This window comes from Agelaius tricolor, unplaced genomic scaffold (assembly GCF_023055355.1).
Source record: "Agelaius tricolor isolate 1412-34295 unplaced genomic scaffold, bAgeTri1.0.p SCAF_1, whole genome shotgun sequence".
NCBI lineage: Eukaryota > Metazoa > Chordata > Aves > Passeriformes > Icteridae > Agelaius > Agelaius tricolor.
Genome location: NW_027269261.1, coordinates 56,407,669 through 56,420,920, shown reverse-complemented (window position 1 = coordinate 56,420,920; position 13,252 = coordinate 56,407,669). Strand labels below are relative to the sequence as shown.

The 13,252-nt window shown below is 35.4% G+C and overlaps 1 protein-coding gene across 19 annotated transcripts in view; it reads right to left on the bottom strand.

The window, feature by feature from the left end:
• SYNE1 (spectrin repeat containing nuclear envelope protein 1) overlaps positions 1-13,252 on the bottom strand; it is a 289,195-nt gene that overhangs the window by 154,339 nt on the left and 121,604 nt on the right. For all 19 annotated transcript variants that reach the window (XM_071435338.1, XM_071435390.1, XM_071435430.1 and 16 more), the window contains 10 exons: positions 12,228-12,378; positions 10,565-10,723; positions 9,402-9,584; positions 8,046-8,147; positions 6,383-6,586; positions 5,216-5,423; positions 4,161-4,273; positions 3,270-3,475; positions 2,082-2,237; positions 629-920 (listed from right to left, as the gene is read on the bottom strand). In XM_071435338.1, the coding sequence (XP_071291439.1) occupies positions 629-920; positions 2,082-2,237; positions 3,270-3,475; positions 4,161-4,273; positions 5,216-5,423; positions 6,383-6,586; positions 8,046-8,147; positions 9,402-9,584; positions 10,565-10,723; positions 12,228-12,378 (1,774 nt within the window). The remainder of the gene's footprint in view (positions 1-628; positions 921-2,081; positions 2,238-3,269; positions 3,476-4,160; positions 4,274-5,215; positions 5,424-6,382; positions 6,587-8,045; positions 8,148-9,401; positions 9,585-10,564; positions 10,724-12,227; positions 12,379-13,252) is intronic.

Here is a 13,252-nt window from a genome sequence, read left to right as displayed (position 1 = left end):
CATCCATCCTTGACAGTCATATCCAGTAGGAATTCCTGGGCACCTTTTCTTCTAAGGGCCTGTACCTTGCCATGTGCAAGTGATCCAGTAGTTTTTCCCACAGCTATACAGGTTTTTCACTGCATTGGTCAACCTAAAATACTGCTCACATTGCAGCAGATACTGAGTAGGTGAAGCACTGCACAGTAATAGCAGTAATAGCTAGAAGAAACCTCAGGAAAGCCCATGACAGATTTCTTAATGATCTCTCTCTCTCTAATCTCTCCTATTAGCTGTTTATCTAACCTCTTCCCGAAGACCTCCTGTGGTAGACACACCACAGCCATGACAGAGAGACTCTGTCAATTATTCCAAGGCCTCCCCTCTATTAGAAAGCTTTCTGGACCTGCATATACATTTTCATAGCTCATTATTTCTAATGAAATGTAATACCTGACATCTGTTTCCATTAAACTTCATCCTGTTTTTCTACTTCCCATCCCCATTTTTCAAGATAACCTTGAATTATGATCCTCTTCTTCATAACTATTGAAAGAACAAATTATAAAAATACACCTTTCCCACTGAAGTGGCCCACACCCAACATTAATCTTGATGCATAATATCTATTTTATCTACCCTTCTTTACCTGAATTTGTGTCAATCGTCTTTCCAAGGTGGCTTTGCTTCCAATAGTGCTCTCTGATGATGCCAGTTTATCTTGGACCTCTTTCACCCATGACCACATACTCTGCAATGCCTCCTCAAAAATGAGATGCTCTTGGAGTGCAAGCTGACATGTCCTCAGCTTCTCCTTGACATTTTTGACCATGTTTTGATAGTTGGTGAGATGTTGAGAAGCCAGACGTACTTCTCTCCCTGCACCATGGCCTTCTTCATTTAAAGTCTGTGCCGTTTGGGAGAGCTGATCGAAAGAGTCCCTGAAAGAAAATAATAACACTAAAAGTTTCAGAAAACATGAAGTATTACAGCCATTGCCAGAGGTTATGAAGGCTGCTGAATAACACCTACTTCACCCAGTGATAAGAATTCACAGTTAACTGAAAAAATTACTTAGGAGAGACTGAAAGAGTATAAGCAGCGTGTACCTATTAATATCTTTTCTTGTGTGCAGTGCCATTTCTTGCAGAATTTTGGTGCTCAGGATGATCACAAACATTTAAATTAAAAGCTACCTTAGCAGCTACCTTTTCTTTTCAGTGGTCAAGCTTTCCATTTCTATATGAACCCAAACCCTTTTGTACCTGCCAAAGCTTCTAAGAAGTTCATAATCTTGGACAGGTAGGAAGGCATGTCAAAAAGGTCATTTGTCCAGGATTAGACAATGACTCAGACTCAGTACAAGAGTCAGTAAAAGGGATTAAAGCTGGGTTTCTACAGCCTCAGTTAATCTCAATCTACTTGATCACCCTTCCTGATACCTGATGACTAGAGGGAATTTACATCAAACCAAAATGTCTTGCATCAGTCTCAAGGCCATAGGGAGTGACTGGGTGTTTCTTTTAAAGAGGCTGTGAGACTTGGAAAATTGACTACTGTTTTTGTTCTACCTTCACCAATGATGAAAAGAGAATTTGGAAAAAACTCTGCGTACTCAAAATGGCAATTACTTCATCATTTACTGGATAAGTCTGAATTTTAGAAAGATTTCACAGCTAATGTGAATGCTTTTTGAGCTCTTTTATTGGGCAAGCTGTATTGGGGAAGGGGATTCTGCTAACCTGACTGGATCTGAATGTTACAAGACAGAAAGAAATTTTGAAATGGACATAATGATAAATGTAATTTTCACTATTGCTTTTGAAAGCAGTATTTTTATCTTTTATTTTTAAAAATTACACTTTTCACTTTCCATTTATTAATGAAGTATGATGAGCTTTTATAAATTTATCAAGAGCAAATATTGGATTTTGTTGAAATTCATAAGAACTCAACATATGTGGATTCAGCCTCTTTTCACAGAGCATTTTCCAACACATTCCTCTAGCTTTCAAAAATACACTTTAACCCAACAGTTTAATTTCACTTCTGCCTTAGTAGAGGAAAAAGTGAGAGTATTAGAAAATGTATTTTCAATATACCTTGAGTTCAGCAGCTCTTCCAGGAACTTTTCCACTTTTTGCACCTCCTTCTTCTTCTCAGAAACAAGCTGTTTGTTCTCTCCTAAGGCTTCTGTGCTTATTCTTTCTTCCATGTCATGCATCCACAGGGCAAGCTTCTTGTACTGATCTTCAAAGCTACAGAGCAGATAAATACTCTTTTAAAAAATACTTCTCAAGTGGAGTAAAGTTGGAAGAAGTTAATATCCACAAGACTGGGTATTAATTCCAAGCTTCGAGAATAAGGGTTGTACACAAAACATAATTCCACGGTGACTACTAGTCTAAAAATATTCAGCAACTCTCTAAAAATGTTCAGCAAAATCATGGGAACTCCAGGCAGACCAGAAGCCTCCAAAATTTAAAGAGACAGGACTTTTATTTATTACTAGATTCAATAAAAGCTGACCAAAAGAAAGCTTTTTTCAAATTCTCATAATGATTTAGTCTAAGATCAAGCAGTGGGTAACAGTGGTTTTCTTGTCAACACTTATCTGTAGAACATCTGAAGTGTGTTTTCAATTTTACCTTACAGAAGAGAACTGGAATCTTGACTGCTCAGAACTCAGCAAAACAAGTTCTGGCCCTAACTTTGAAACCTTTTTTGTTACATGCAGGCACACCCTCTCATCCTGCTGTTTTACCCATTACTGCCACACTAACTTTGCTTTCAATTAGCAACAGTTTTGAATCTGGTTAGGTTGGAAAATATTTTAACTCTCAAAATTCAAGCCCCAAGCAGTAATTTAAGTGTGTTTTCTTCTTGGCTCTTTAGGAAATATGTCTATTTGCAATGGAACAGAACAGACACATTTAAAATGCATACTATCTACAAACCCCAGGGCAGAAATGAACTTCATCACACATTTTCTGTCCAGAAAATGTCATTTAAATTACTGGAATCCCAACTGCTGATTTGGAGTTTCATAAGATACACAGAACTTCTGCATATATGATCCTGACCTTTCATCATTTAACTAAATTGATGCCCTTGGAGCAAGACCTGTTGTTTTTTATTTTTTTTTATCAGAGAATTTAAATTTCTCTTAAATACTTCCAAAGAAAAAAGCAAACAGGACTAGAGCAACTGGAAATAATTTCATTTTTTGCCCTGCACTTTGGAAGCCAGACCATTTCATGCAGTCTTTTGTTACTACTGGTGTTACTCACTTTCCCAGGCGTGAGGCACAAGCTTCCAGAGCCTTCTTGTCATTCAGACACTGGTTGAGAAATTCCTGGAAGGTCTGGTTAGACTTTGCTATTTGCTCCTGAATATGGCTCACAACTGGTTTGGGTAAACAACCATATAAACTTTCTCCTTCCTTGCAGGCAGCATCTAATTTTTTCTGTCCTTCACTAATAGAATCCAGCACACCCTGTGCAATGAAAGAATATAGTTTAAACACATAAGGTTTGATAATTAAAGATAAGCAATATTTCTATGAGAAGTGGTCAGATTTCTCCAAGAAGATGACAACCATGTTTAGCTGTGGAAAAGTTTCTAAGCAGATAGTTCAAATAAGATTTTATTAAGTGGTACTGCAATTCACAGCATCCAGTTTTTTAGTTGATCCCAAGGTGGCCATGGCTTTCTCTGAAGTTTAATAATCTCTTCAAGATGTTACACGCTTCAGGAATTATGGCTGCTTACAATAGGTATCTGATACTTATGTTCAGTCTCATCAAAAGTATATACATACAATCTTTGACATATCAGTATTAATCTGAAATGTTGAATATGTAAAAGTGTTATAAAAATAGGAAAAGAAAAGGAAGAGAAAGAAAGAGAAAAGGAAAAAATATTAATAATCAGAAACAAGAGTATATAGTTTGTAGTTACACATAAACTTCCCAGAAATTAAATTCTCATCTCTCAGAAGAGGGACCACAGTTTTCACTGTATTACCTCTACAGTACACACTGTTGCCTCAAACCATTTTTGTATTACCTTTTTAAGAACAAAAACAATGACTGTGCTAGCATCTACAAATTATTTTAGAGATATTATTGGTTCCTATACTAAATTGTTAATTACTAGTAGTTTTAATTTGTTCACTTTACCTGCAAGTCATGTAGCTTTGCCTCTATGGCTTTGCTGTCCCCAGACCTGTCAGATGATTCTTTTACTGCAGCCTTCACACCAGAAAACCATTCCTGGAATTCTTGCATAGAGTCTTATTTAATAAAAAAGTTTAGAGAAGAGAATAGTTTTTAAGATACAGCATTATCCACAATATTATGCAGCTGTTTTAAACAGTTCTTTTTCAATCAGTTTTATTCAATCCTTCAGGAACAGTGTATAAAAGCTAACAGAACAGGTCTAATTGTCTTCAATGACCTTGGGAGTAGGATTAATTTCATAAGGAACTAGATATTTCCACTGTAAATGTCCAAATTTCAACAGTCTTACTAGGCTGCCCTTGACAGTCAATTTCAGTTTGATACATCCCAGTTTCATGCTAAATAAAATCAAAATCAGTATCTTAATAAACAAGATTAAAAGTTGTTTACTCTTCTCCACTGACTATCCAGGGAGCCCAGGAAAGACTTGAGATGGATGCTTTTACATTATAAAAGCATTTGTTATATACCATTTTGTTATATATACCATATAACAAATATATATATTTATTATTATTATATATTATTATATAATAATAAATATATTATATATTATAATATAGAATTATATTATATATATTATAATATATACAATGTATATATTATATATATTATAATATATAAATATATAATATATTAATATATATTATATATATTATTTATTTATATATATATATATATATATATATATATATATATATATCTCCTTATTGCAAGTAAACAAAGTGTATTTATGCAATAGAGGTGAATCCCAATAGTGAGGAAAGGTGGATTTTCATGCATATCACATGGTTAGAGTTGAATTCTGTTTATGTAAAATTCTTTGTTTCATAGCAGTTATCCAATGAACACTTGGTAACAGGACTTTTTGAGAGGCTCCATACAAAAATGAAGTTGTAATTACAAGTGATGTTACTGGAAACTCTGGCAGACTCCAGAATGATTCACGGCTGCGGGATAACAGCTCACTCATATGAACCAGCCTGAGGACTCACAGAGGAAATGTTTTTCCAAGGACTCCTGCATCCTGGCCTGTGTTCTGGAGCAGAGCAGATTCACAGCTTCATACTTCTTTATTAACAAAGAGACAGTGCCACCAAGAGCTTCCAGCTCTACCGAATGGTATTTGCGACAGAGGCTGTTGAGGGTCTCCCGGGTTGAGTCAATGTTGCTTTGCTGAAGCTGAAGGTCCTTTTGTGTTTCCTGAAAATGAAGTTACAACATAATTACGATATTTATAAAGAAACAAAAGAATTGGCTTTTTCTCAAGCATTCCTACTCTTGCCATATGTTCTTTTCTCCTGTGGTCTATAAGTCATCCCAGACACAATGAAGGGAAGAGGCACTGGATTGTGTTTCCTGAATTTTCCAAGTGAGATGAATCCTTGAAACTAAAGAGCTATCGTAGAAATGTGAAAAGTGTTGTTTCTCATGATTTATTACTCTCTTATAAATAAACACATTTCAAAGCATATTGAATAGAAATAGATGTATTCAGCTAAGTCTGAAGGTACATGTGGGATGCAGTATGACACTGGTATTTGGCAGGACTTCTGAATGAGAGGGACTTTACACACAATTTGAGAGAAACGTTTTCTGAAAATTAAATGTGAGTTGGCTAGTAAATCAATATTAACTGTGCTCACACTTAAATACCTCCATGTGGTTTGTCATGTTACGATGTGCATAACTGCATCCAGTCAAGAGACCGCTTGGATGTAGAAAAAAGAATTGCTATATTTAATGAGAGAGGAGGATTTCTGAGGTAGAAGTTTGTATTAAATTTGAATTTGGACCAGTGTCTTTTACTGTGATGTGCTATGAATTTCATAACTTATTGAATGGGAGTCAATGCACTTGAAAACATGCTGGAGTAATGACCAAGGAGTTCAATGTAACAAAACCAGCTCTTGCCACAAGACGGTATTATTCATTAAAATTTTCTAAAAAGTTTGTAAAAAGCTAATAAATCAGAACTTTTGTTCATTGGTGGTACTTCCTAAAAATAATCACTGTATTATTTGCTAATATTCTAGCAGCTGTGCAGGAGATATGCATTTTTTATCAGAGGAAAATTAAGTATAAAGCTCAGAAAAAAAAATCCCCAAAGATCATAAGGAAAATGCATAAGGAAAAGTATATTGATTTTCTTCAGCACTGACCTTTAGTTTATTTAGAGCTTCAGGATCCAGGTTACGTGCACAGCTTAACAGTGTCTCTTCCACTTGAGTTAGCCAGTCTGTCATCTGACCAATCAGCTTCTGTAACTGCATCTTCTGAGTACTGAAATCTTTCAGTGTCTCTTTTGCTGTCTCTGATATTTCTTTGGCATGGTCCAACTTCTGCCTCAAATCTGACTCTATAAACTAAACCCAAAATGTTATGTATTAAGGCATTTAGCAATAAAAATGCTTATTACGGTAAATGATTATTGAAAAAATGGAATGTAGGAAAGAGGGACACAATGATAATTTTGTTCTCTTTACAAGTTTAACTTGTAAAAGAGATACTTACATACCTACAAACAGACAACCATTCTATTAAGTCTTAGATATACAATAATCCAAAGAAGGGATACTAACTTATAAAAAGCCAGACTGCAAACTATTGCAGTTATTATCCATTTCTGAAAAATGAAAAGTTGGTATTTCCCCTTTTCTAATTTGCCATATATACAGAACATGACCTACACTCAAATAGCTAGATAAAAATAAATATCAATTGGGGAGTGAGCCTTAAGAGCACTGAGGCTTAAAGTATCTCAGTATAAGGCAGGTGGAAATTGAAGACAGTACAAAAAATAACCTGGTATTGCCCCTTAACCTGTTCAAAGTCAGGAACGTGCAAAATTACAGTAGATGTTTGCTGAGCACATATCACTAATAGAAGTAAATCCAGTCGGTCATAATATGGTACTATATATAAATCAGATTGACAGAATCCTTTGGGTTAGAAGGAATCTCTGTAGATTCCTTAGTCCAAGTTCCCTATCAAGGCAGGGTCAGCTACAGTAGGTGACATAGAAACACATCCAGATGGGTTTTTTTCCTTCTCCAGAGAGGGAGACTCCACAACCTCCCTGGGCAGCCTGTTCCAAAATATGGGCAAGGCTTGAGTGTTTCATTAACTTCATTAACTTCCAGTAAAACCTGATATATACCAAGATATATCCCTGCCCATGGAAATTACAGAAGTCAGCTTATATTTTTGAATTTCTGACATTAAGTTAATAATCCCAAATACCAATTTCTGTTTGAAATCAAACTGCCAAAATAGTCATACTTTGGTTTTGTGACTGCCCTAGTGGATAGAAGTAAGTATCTGGCCAAAAGTTTAACAGCTCACCTTTGTGTTCATTGTTGTATGTTTTTCTTGTAAGAGCTAGTTCAGGGCCCTTATTCTAGTCCACTAAAGAATACTTTTTGGTTAACAAAGCAGATGAACATATTTTACTGCCTCATAATCCTGTCAAGGAAAAAAACTGTGCATGCACTCATGTGTGATGTGGCTTAATGTGCAGATTAGAGAATATCTGTAGTCTCATATCTTATCAGCTACATTATAAACTATTTATTCTATTTTGATTTATTAAAAAAATACTCCTACAACCCTCACGTTCACTTACTTTATGACATACTGTTGATACAAAAAAATCAAGGTTACCTAGAGAAATATGAACAAAGAATAGTCATGCTACATAAAAATAATAATGCTACATCTGTCACCTTGAAAGAAAAAGGCAGCATAGGAAAGACAAAAATTTCAGAAGGAATATTTTCTTGGTTATTTGAACACAATCCGTGGTTGCCAATGTTTTTATTTTACCTGGAGGTCTGCAGGAGGCTCTTGAGTATGGGTCAGCTCTTTAAGTTCCAAAATTTTGGAACTAAGTTGCTCCAACTTCAGTTCTTTATTCTTGACTTCAGACTGAAAAGAGATGTGGTCAAAGTTTCATACCAAACTACAACAAACTTTCAGACTTTCAGAAGTATTCTCCATCAATTTCAAAATTGAAAGAAAATGTAAACACAGCTTAGCAAACAGGGAAAACACTGCACTAATTTTGTGCTCTAAAAATCTCTTTTTCCTTATTAGACTCAGTTCAAAGTAATTTTCCCCTCCTTTAAAATAAATTATTGCATTTAAAATGCTCTAAAAGCTTTTGTTTGTTAAAACTGGGAAAATAATTATGAAAATGTCATTGTTTATTTGACTGGAAGTATCCACTGGGGGTGTTAGGTTCCACTGAAGGATTCAATTGCCAAACTTAACATCTGCCCTGAATGCCCAGAAGAATAGTTAGGGGGTATTTTGTGCTAGGGAGGATATAATATTAGGTGGGCAGTTAAGAAAGTGACCACTAATTTGGGCCACAGAAGGGGTAAACTGATTGATGCTGTCCATGCTCATCTATTTCTGATTGCAGAAAGGGCAGGACCCTGCTGTCACCAAACTGCTCTTCCTCTTGGCCTTTGCAAAACAAAGTACCAAAAAAACGTATTATGCATTCTGTGACTGTAAATGAACACTCAATGATCACATCTGCTATTCTGGCCCTCCTGCACATCAAGTACACCTGTGGTTTGGGTAGTCTGCTTTTACTCCAAATCAGTTTTAACAGCTATGAATTCAGGTGGTCGGATTGCTACGTAAGGCATTCGATAAAGCTCAACCTTGAGCAAAGTACTGATTTATCAATGTTTATATTCTACCACAATTCTTGAATATGTTCACTGTGCATCTTCTTAAGGACATAATTTATTCCAAACGAAGTAGAATATGGCCCAATCTATGATTGACCTGATATCTCTTTTATTGTCTGGAGAACCTACTTTCCTGGATGAGGTTTTAGAAACTACTCAGTTTTTTGCTAAACTTTAGCTTAAGTTGTCTAAAATTTTCCTTGTTTTTTACTGGAACAGAATTCAGCCTAGAGCCAAATATAACTGCAAGAGCCAAAATAACTATGGAGCTTTGATTTAGTAAGATGTGCCATTCTTGTTTCTGTTAGAAGCAAACACCTTCTAATAAAAAGGACAGGAATGCTCTTATCTAGCTGTTGGGTACCACCATTTAAACAGAGAACACAGAGGTCTGCAACAGCAAAGTGTTTTCTCTGTGTTGAACATCACTTGACATTTTGGTCCACAACATTTTAATCACTGATTTATGGGTAAGAACCTGGAAATCTTTCAGGAGGACTTCCATTCTCTGACTGTTACTGAAGTTGTTGATGCCTTCATTCAGCTGAGAAATGCACTTATTACACCATCCATCCAATTCATCTCCAGTTTTCAGGACATCATCCCATAGAGACACGCTTACACTCAGTCGGTCGATGTTCTCATCAAGTCTTTCAGATACCTTTTAAGAAAGAAGAATATGTCAATACCATTCAAAAATTAATTTTAGACTCAATTTTGCAGACAGTTATACTACAAATGCATCAAAAATAATTAGTAAATGGGTAAAATAATTTTCCTTGATTTAGTTCTAAGTCCTGAATGCTAATTTCAATTTTCTTACCCAGATCATAAAAAGAAACACAAATCTTATGTGTTTCCTTCCAAATATTTGTATATTTTTTTACTGGAAAAGAGTTCAGGTTCATATAAACTTTATTTTCCAAAAAAACCCATTTATCCTTCTTACCACAATGTAGTAATTTGGTACTAAAGCAGTACAAATGTGAAAATGTAAAACATTAGGTAGAAATTCTTTAATGTGAGGGTGGTGAGACACTGGAACTGATTATCCAGAGCCATTGTAGATGCATCCATGGAAATGTTGAAAGCTAGGTTGGATGGGGCTTTGAGCAACCTGGTGTAGTGAAAGATGCCCCTGCCCTGGGGGCAAGGGGTTGGAACCAGATCTTCAAGGTCCCTTCCAACCCAAACCAATCCATGATTCTGTAACTAGCTTTTATGTTATGTTTCTCTCCTGTAGTGAAGTCTTTCTCAACACATTAATATCTTTCGTGTTTAGCTTAATGTAATTTCCTGCTGAACTATTAGTCCAATTTACTTCAGTGAAGTATTGCTGGTATGTATTAGGTGTGAGTCCAATCCAAATTCATGCTTGGAACTGCACAGTGAGCAAATTTACAGTAGTAGCTTTCATACACTGCTGTAAAACACCATTTAAAGTTTATCAAATTGATGTCACAACTTCGTACATAGAGTGGACACCAAATCCCTCTGATTAAAACTTTGAGTTATACTTAAAAGTAAATTTTACTAAACAGTTACTCTTAGTCAATTTTACTAAACAATTGTACAAGAGAAATATTGTAAGCTTAGCCAAACTTAAAAACTGTATTTGTCATATAAACACCAGTTTCTTACATCTAGCCATTTGTCCACCACGGAGTTCATATCTGTTTTCAGTGCACTGAAATCGCAGTTATGCACTCTCTTCAGTTCTGCTATCAAATGTTTTCCTTTATTGGTGAAAGTATCCAGGTCTTTTTGTTTATCACTTAGATCATTCTTGGCAGCTTCATGCTGTGGACATAAATATTTGGTTGTTTAATGAAGCCTTAAAGAAAGAAAGAAAAATCAGTTCTCCAGGTACCCATACCTAGACCTGTGCTATGAATTTGTTAATTTTCATATCTAATATTTTACTACTCCACAAAATACAAAGAAACTGACATGATTTTCTCATAAGCATAATCATATAGGATGATTGTTCTCATAAATAAAGCACACAAGTGGGAGTAAAAAATTTTGAATTTATTCTACTTGGTAACCAGATATTTTCTGGACTTAGGGAAATTTCATTTTTCTATTTGTCTTTCCATTCTTCATTATTGAATAATCACTTCAGGAGTTATAGCAAGGTAAGCAGAGGGTGCTGCAAATAAAATTTAGGATTAAAAACACTATATCTCTACTAGACATTCTGTAAAACAAAAGTACAGATGAGTTCTGAAAGGAACTGGATAAGGGCTTCAGGGCTACTAACTTTGCAACCCCAGGCATAGGGAAATATTTAATTTTGTCATTGAAAAGGTGAGATGCTGAGACCCGATCACAGTAAGAATCTTATGCTTTTTTCTACAGCAAGTACTAGAAAGCAGTACTAACAATAAGCTACTAATCTGTATGCACTATGGCCAAAACTTTTATTGCACTGGAACCACTATCTGTGGCCATGGCTGCAGCAGGGAATTGTCCTCAGCTCCAGGCTCAAAGGAATGATGTGGAAGTTTAATGAAATTCTTTTTAGACTGGTGAGCTCTGTTCTGGCTTTTTTATTCTTTTAAGATATCTAATAGAAAGAGGCCATAAATACACACAGTTTAGAATAAGGTTTATACAGATCTGACTGAAAGATTTTGAATCAAGAGCTCAACAGCCTTCCAAACTAAATTATCCTCCAAAGGAACAGACAGAATTAAACTCAGAACTGTTTATTCTGGCAGGCTTATGGACAGCACAATTTAGTATCTTTGAAATACTATCCAGTGAAATGAATACAGTGTAGGGATCCAAATACCTTATCTCTGCACAATGGCTAGTATGAACATTATACACCATGGCAGAAGTCCTCTCAGCAAAAGAGAGAGACAAAAAAATTTTACACATCAGAAATGTGTGCAATTCATGGGGGTTTTTTGTGGCATTTTATCTATTCCAAAATTTACCCAATATAGAAAAACATTGAAATATGTTGACTAGAACTATCCTTTCATACTGTGGTAGGAATATATTCTCGATGTATTTTATATAAAGAGCTATCCACTATTTTCCACTTACCCTTTCCATATATTAAGAATCGGCATTTCCATTAAGAATAGATTAATAGATCTCACCAAAATGTAAAAAGGGCTGTATTCTTTCCTCATCACAATCAGTACAATTTAAACTCTGAATGTCAGTATGATAAGATTTGACAGTGAATTCAAGGAGCTTTAAACACAGCTCAAGGGCATCTTTTAAAAAAAAAAGTAAATTCAATCAAAAAAATTGTTAAAATTCCTCAAAGGAAAATATATGTCATTACCTTTGATAATGTTCGCCTGACATCTTCATGATCCTTCCATATGGATTTGGTCACAGAAGCACTGTTAGCACTGTCTATGACTTTCATTACTGTTGACTTCAAGCTCTGATATTCCTTCATCAGATCAATCAGAACACAGGACTGCTCCTTTCTGTAATTTGAAAAAGCTGTTAGCACCACTTGCTGCCATGCTTCTGAAGGATAGAGAACATGACATAGCAATTCACCATGGGAAAACCAGGATGCAGTACTAAACATGAATTGGGCAGCCAAGGAAATATTAATATTTCGTGTTTAGAAATCACTGTCAATCCATCAAAAAACATCTTACTGAAGAGAAATGAATGTGAATTGCCATCTCATATGTATCAGATACTAAAACTGACGTCAGTAAAAGACTGAAACCAGAATTCAGGCTTCTCAGTTCCTAAGTTTAGCATCTTTTTGACTGAAAACTACATTATAACAATTGTGCTACTCACAGTTAATTTAAGAAAAACCCCAACAACTTTTTTCTTTAACATGGAGTGTTTTTTGGGTAAAAAGAAGCAGAAATAAAGACTAAAGCAATGCATACTAAGGTAAGGTCTGCCTATTTTGTCCTCCCATTGTCAGATGCATGCTTTTGGGACTAAAATGTTATATTCAACTTACCTCCCTTCTACTGAGAATAAATTAGCCTTCTGCTAAAAACAAGCCTAATTTTATTCCCATCCTCTCTCTAGGAAACCTTATTTATGCTCAGGCAATGGACAGAGGAAGAAGACCTATTCAATCCATTCCTGGTGTTTATACTGAAGAGAGAGGAGCAAAACTGATACTTTGGATATACGCAACGTCTATTTGTAAAACAGTGTTTTTCAATGAAAGGATTTTTGGAAATATGACCCTGTCAAAAAAGATGAGGAACTGTTTTAGAAGCTGGCTCTCCTCTGAATGCTCCAAAGAGCTCTCCAAAATAAGCAGGTTCAGGAGGGTCTAAAACTGTCTATGTGAGAGAGAAAACACTGCCGGTTTTCTTTAAA